A 6,519-nucleotide genomic window follows, 5' to 3' on the forward strand; every position below is an offset into this window, starting at 1 on the left:
ATCACTAAAATATGGCAACATACGATACATCTTTCAACAAACGAAATATATGTTGGACAACTGAACAGACTATATTTCTAAAATCATATCAACAAAATGGCCACAAAAAGAACAACAAAAGCAACAAAAACTAACTTTTTACTAAATGTTAACAATACATATACATTTCCTCAAAATTAGAGTTTTTTGGGGTCGGTTGATTTTCTTTCAAAAACAATAAATAATAGGTACGATTACATAATTATTCATTTTTCACATCTATAGAACGATTTATTGTTCGTTAATCTAAGAAAAAAACTTAATATTTTTCAAAAATTGTAAAATCTTTCAAAAAAATAATTTACCCATTTAAGTCAAACGTGATTTCAATTCAGAAAGAGGAGAGAGTCACGACCGGAGATGAGGAGGAAAATAATGAAAATAGTCGGAGAGGAAGATAATGGAGATAGCCGGATTTTCGGATATCTAAGCAATAAGAATAACAAAATTCAGAACATTGGGAGAAGAAGAAGAAAATATTTCTTTTATTTATTCTATATGATTTGGATTGAATTATAAAAGTTCAAAAATGAAGATTTTTTTTTATATTTGATAAAAGATTAGAAAGTTTCAAAAATGTTAATTTGATCCTAGATTTACTTAATTATACTTTAAAGTGGATTTGACCATCTCTTGATGAGTCTGTCACCAAAAACCAAACAGAGACTTAATTGACACCTTTCTTTTAATTTTCTCGAGTGTCTTTAATAGAATCTTCAGTATCCCCACTTATCTTTAAAAATAAAGATAAAGATTATTTTTAGACTTTTCATAATCCAAATTTAGTACATGAATATAATGATTGCATTAAGATCTTGTTTCATGCATGAATTTAAATATAACTTTTACATAATATATAATGAGTCGGTTGGTCTTTAGTAAATTTACCATTTTCCCTCCTATTATTGACTGTGAGTCTTATATGATTGAGTTTTGAAAAGTTGGTGTTGAACTTTGAGTTAAAAATTAGAATTTGGGAAGTGTTGAGTTTGACATGCTAAGTTGTTAAGAAAAGGCTTTTGGTGTCTTTTGGAAAATCAAGTGTCGAAATAGAATTTTCTGGATTTAATGAGTCTCATAATGTGAAATCTGATCAGTGAAAGATGTCAGTTTCTGAGTCTTTTTGAGAATTTAAGGTCCTAAGTTGTGAAATTGTGAAATTTTAGCTTTTGATTTAACTTTGGTCAATTTTTGGAGTTCAAATCTGTGGATTCAAATTCCGAGAATTTGGTTGGATTCGGCGGATGATTTGTCGCCTAGGTAAGGTATTGGTGTGGTTTCAAGCTTGTTTTAGCCTTTTAGGCGTTGAGTTAGTTTCTTTTAGTTTTCACGGATGTTGGGTCTAGGAGACCTCTGATTCATGTTTTGACTATTCCATTGAGTCCATAACGTCGAGTATGATCAATTTGCATATGTGGTTTGTCTGTACGGGATTTCGAATAAATCTCGAGGATCTTTTCAATACTCTAAGAGTTGGCTGAGTTGTGGTGTCTGCAGGTTTCACCAATGAGTTCTTAAGTCCTTGAGTGATATTTTCAAATATTAAATTTTGTATTCAAAAACTTGTTTTTGAAATCGGTTTTTGAGTTGATTGACCTATTTTTTTTATAAATTTTTTTTGATATGTGTATTGTTGTTTTTAGAAATTATTAAGCATACTTGATTGATATAAATTGTGTGACTTTGAACCTTGGTCGGTAGGGGAAGGATCGACATTTGGAGTGTTTAATTGATCTCCTAAACTGTATAATCTAATAGGATTCATGTATTCCATTCATTTGTGTGTGTTTGTTGTTAGTAATAGGAATGGGATGAGACATTCATTGTTCCACTGGATTATGCTTAATGAATAAAAAGGGTTAAATGAAAGATAATGTGTTGATCATGATGCTTGTGCATTGCCTTGTGACAACCCCTATTTGCTTGATAGATGAATTATTTGAATTGCATGAATTGTTGTCTCTTTCATGTGGTGTGATATTGCTCATGTACATTTATTGGTGAACGTCATGATGGGACATGTAAGGATTGCGATGCTGAGGTCATTTTCGACAAGCGTTATGATGCCGAGGTCATTTATGAAAAGTGTTGTGTTGCCGAGGCTATTTCCAACTAATAAGCTGATATAATGGAAAATGATTAACCGGCTAGTAAATTGATACAAAGCCTATGAAAAATTGATAAGGCTAGTCAATTAACATAAAGCCGACGGGAAATGGTTTTGTCTAGTAAATTGTTATAAAGTCAATAGGAAATGGTTTCGGCTAGTGATTTGATATAAAGACGATGAAAACTGATTTCGTCTAGTAATTTGACCTTGAGCAAATGAAAAACGATTCAGGCGAGAGTTGATCATTTGGTTTGATGTATTTTCATGCTTATGATTGAAGTATTTGTTAATTGTGATTGATGCATGTGATACTTGTGAATAATCTACTTGATAATTGATATTAACTTACTTATTTCGTGTTGATTGTCGAATTGTGACTATTGAACTCTGATTATTGAGCCTTGTAAGCCGTTTATTGTAGAACTCTCTTAGGTTGGATTGATTTTTGTGCAAGTTGTAGTATGAGGTGGTTCGGTTGGGTGAAGAGTATTTGATTTCTACCTAGTTGCTTTGTATATGATATTGTTTACTGGATACCGTATTATGGTAATCACTCATTACTTCTACACTTATATGAATTTCGAGCCCGGTGTTGTGTGATTGGCCTTCTTCTCCTACTTTTTGGAGGCTTATTAAAGGAATTTTGAGTGGTAGTTGATTATCATCCCGATGGACCCTCTTTTCCTTTACGTTATGCTTTGTTTTATTCGAGAAACAAAGACATTGAAATAATGTAATTATTTCATATCTACACTTTTGTATTAGAGACTTGTACATGTGACAATTAGATTTTGAGGTGTTAAATAAAATAAGCTTCCCGCTTTTATCTTATTCTAGTTTTATCTTTTCATATTTCTTTCGTTTCATTGGGTTGAGACTAACTTGTGTAGATGGAAATAGACAAGTGTCATCACGTCCATTTTTAAATTGTGACACACTTACATTCCAATTGCAATGTGGTTGAACATTATTAAGGTGAAATGTTATCCATGGGTTCTAGTGGTGGCGGAGACAACAACTCAGTGATGGATAGTGGCTGAAAGATTCCCTGCATGTTGCTATAAAAAAAAACAAATAAAAGAAATTAAAATCCATATATTTAAGAAAAGAAATATATTTAAAATATATACAGTTATAAAAGAAAATATATAAAAAAAATTTAATCCCATCTCAAAGAGAATGAAATACACCCATTTTGCTTTTTAGCATTTGCGGAGGTAATAATTTAAGTTTTAGATTATTGAGGGGGTAATTTGACTCATGTACAATATAAATATGTAGGTGGTTATTAGATAATAGGCTGAGGGATTTTGACTATTTTCTTATAGTTATTCAACTTTATTTTGTTACAAAAAATTTATTCAATTATTGAAAATTATCATAGAAAGTCATTCAACTTTATTTTTAATAGAAAAATTAGTCTAAAGTTACTCAACTTCATATTTAGTAGAAAAACTATTCTAAACTATTTTCATTTCACCTACACAGTCATTCAACCAATTCAAATGACAGATATTTCCGAAAAATATTATTGATGTGACTTTTTTATGCAAGACAGTTTTTTCAAAATAAAAGGTATTTATTCTAATCAACCATCATAATGACCCTTTTAGATTTAACTTTCTGGAATGTATTACTTTTTGTTTCTAAAAAATAAAATTTGTTTAAAAAATTTCGACGTAAGCAATACTTTTTAGTTTGTCAAAGTTCCTCCGCTCTAATTTATATGATGTTATTTTAATTGACATAAAATTTCAATTTTTAAAAATGAAAAAACACTTCCAAAATTTTGATCTATTAACAAGTTATTAATATTTATGTAATAAAATAAGTATTTTAAAGTTTAAAGCATAATTATTATGACAGATTCTCAAGATTCTAAATGTTCCCAATAATACAACTCATGGCGGCTGGCACTGGAAATCATGTTTCTTTCCGTGTGTAATTAGAAATGTTATGAGGAATATTAAAATATGGATCGTAAATTTCTTTGAAATAATATGTTACCTTGTACGGGATCTTTTGTGGCGGACCAAACGTTTTTGTCAAGGGTATTCATATTTTTATGACAGGGGTGGTTGAGCTATTTTAACCAAAATTAAAAAAAAATAGTAATTACTTTTTAATTTAAAGAGGAGAAAGTCAAATACTAAATGATGTCTTTGGCTTGTCTTTTTTTTCGTTTTTTCATTTTAACAACAACTATTTGTGAAAAAAATGTAGTTGTAAGAGCTAAGGGTTCGCCTCCAAGGAAAATATGCATAGTCTTATCCATTGGACTGTCTCTTGTTGGTGTTAATGGTGTTCAATAATTAATAAATATTTAAATATTTTAACTTACGTATCTTTTTTAATATATCTACGAAGAATGTTCATGTACCTTGGGTGTGTAGTTCCGCCCTTGGGATCTTGCATACCCTCATAATATATATATCAATATAAAGTAAGATTTGACCTACATATAATGCAAAGGATATCGAATTAAATACGCTGATATTATCGTTGCTCTTATATCGAACTAAATACGCTGACACTACCGTTGATCCACCTCTAGTTTCTCAATCTTTTGCCCTTTTTATTCATCTAATTCTTTTGTCCTAGAAACACAATGCAGAAATAAGTAAATAACAAAAATAAATATAATGCAATTAAGATTAATTGATAAAAATTTGGGGGGAAAATATACACATATAACACCATTATATATTTGATCCATATGAAACAAAATGTCAAACGAAACTAAAGCAAAAAATGTACAGATCTAGAGAGAGTTGTTTAATTAGTGTGTAATGGCATGTCCAACTAAAGCACCACCCACTATCCCTGCACCCAAACCCAATCCTGCTCCTATCACTCCAACATTATTATTGCCCTTTGGTTGTTGTACTTGTTGATGGAGCTGGTGTTGGTGTTGGTTCTGGTGCTGCTGTTGTAATGTGGGATTATATCCGTATCCATATCCATATCCATATCCTGGTGGAGGCGGTTGCTGATATTGATTATGATTATATCCACCTCCAGGAGGGGAATATTGATATGTCGTGGATGACGTACCACACCAAACAGGTGGCATATGAGTTGGTGGATAGCCCGTGAGAGGTGGCAAGGCAGGATAGCCATTGATATGTTGTTGTGTATGCGCAAATTTCTTTCCAAACTTGTAGGCAAACTTTAATGTACCCTTAGGTTTCCTTGTCCCACTTGTGAAAACTTGATATTCCACAACTCTCTCAGAAGAACCATCATTGTTAGAATTAGAATGCGTAAATAGCTCTTGGATTGGAATTGTTACCATGCCAACATCCTTATCGCCAAAAAATCGATTCGATCTAAGGCGAAAGAAGAGGGAAAGATCAGGTTTAGTGAGGGAAGGCTCATCCAAGGTAAATTTCATGGGGTGATTCCATTTTGGGGTAGTTCCACCTTTTTTGTCCACAAATGTTTTTTTCTTGTTTTTGGCGTAACCAAAGATGGAAACTTCTACATACACATCCATAGGGTAATAAAGATTGACATTTTTAATGGCGTCCGCAGAGATAACAGTCATATCAAACGGACGCCATTCCATTATATATTGAACAAGAAATTCACATTAACAACTTAACCTTAATTAATCAAAGAGAAAGAGATAATTAATTTATGTTTGGATGTTAAAGAGGAAAAAGGGTGAGCAAGAGTGATTAACTAAACACCATAAAATACACCGCTAAACTAGGAGAAGAAAGGAAGGTTATCACAAATTAAACATTGTAAGTGCTTATTTCTCGGAATCACTTTCATTTTATCTTTAATTCTACACAAAGACAATGAAATATGCCTTTAATTTAGTGCTAAATATTTTTCAAATATACTTTCAAAAATTAAAGAAAATACTTTTTGCAACTCTACTTCATCATTTTATATTTTTAACTTACCCTACCCTATACCCCATACCCGATCCTCCTAATTCAAAAAATAAATTATTACTCCCTCTTTTTCAATTTATGTGTCACTTTCGAATTTCGAGATTCAAATAAGTCTATCTTTGATCGTAATTTTTTCATAGTTCTTTTAAACATTTTGAATTATCAATTATTGTGAGTTTATATTACTTTTCACGTAGTCTGCGAATATATAAATTTCATTTGAAAAAATTTAAATATTCCATGAACAAATTCACGATCAAACTTAAATAATTTGATTTTCGAAAAATAAAAAGTGTCACAAAAATTGAGACAGTGTCAGTAAAACTTTTTTAGCTTTTCTTATTTTTAAAATTTCAAATATTTTTTAACCCCCTACCCCTCCCTACACGAAAAAAATTTGCTTTGGAACAAATTTATTGTTTTTTGAAAAATAATTTCTTACGCTCCCTCCCCCGGTCACCTCAC

The 6,519-nt window shown here is 31.1% G+C and overlaps 1 protein-coding gene across 1 annotated transcript; it reads right to left on the reverse strand.

Annotated features, from left to right (window-relative positions):
* Window positions 1-4,789: 4,789 nt before the first annotated feature.
* On the reverse strand, window positions 4,790-5,779 carry LOC107028074 (protein SRC2 homolog). Its single transcript, XM_015229130.2, has one exon. It carries the CDS (start codon window positions 5,715-5,717, stop codon window positions 4,929-4,931), a length of 789 nt encoding a protein of 262 aa, XP_015084616.1. The 5' UTR covers window positions 5,718-5,779; the 3' UTR covers window positions 4,790-4,928.
* Window positions 5,780-6,519: the final 740 nt, after the last annotated feature.

The sequence above is a fragment of the Solanum pennellii genome, chromosome 8, assembly GCF_001406875.1.
Source record: "Solanum pennellii chromosome 8, SPENNV200".
NCBI lineage: Eukaryota > Viridiplantae > Streptophyta > Magnoliopsida > Solanales > Solanaceae > Solanum > Solanum pennellii.

Coding starts and splice junctions, on each gene's coding strand:
- LOC107028074 (XM_015229130.2), bottom strand. CDS start 5,717: ATGGAATGGCGTCCGTTTGATATGACTGTTATCTCTGCGGACGCCATT.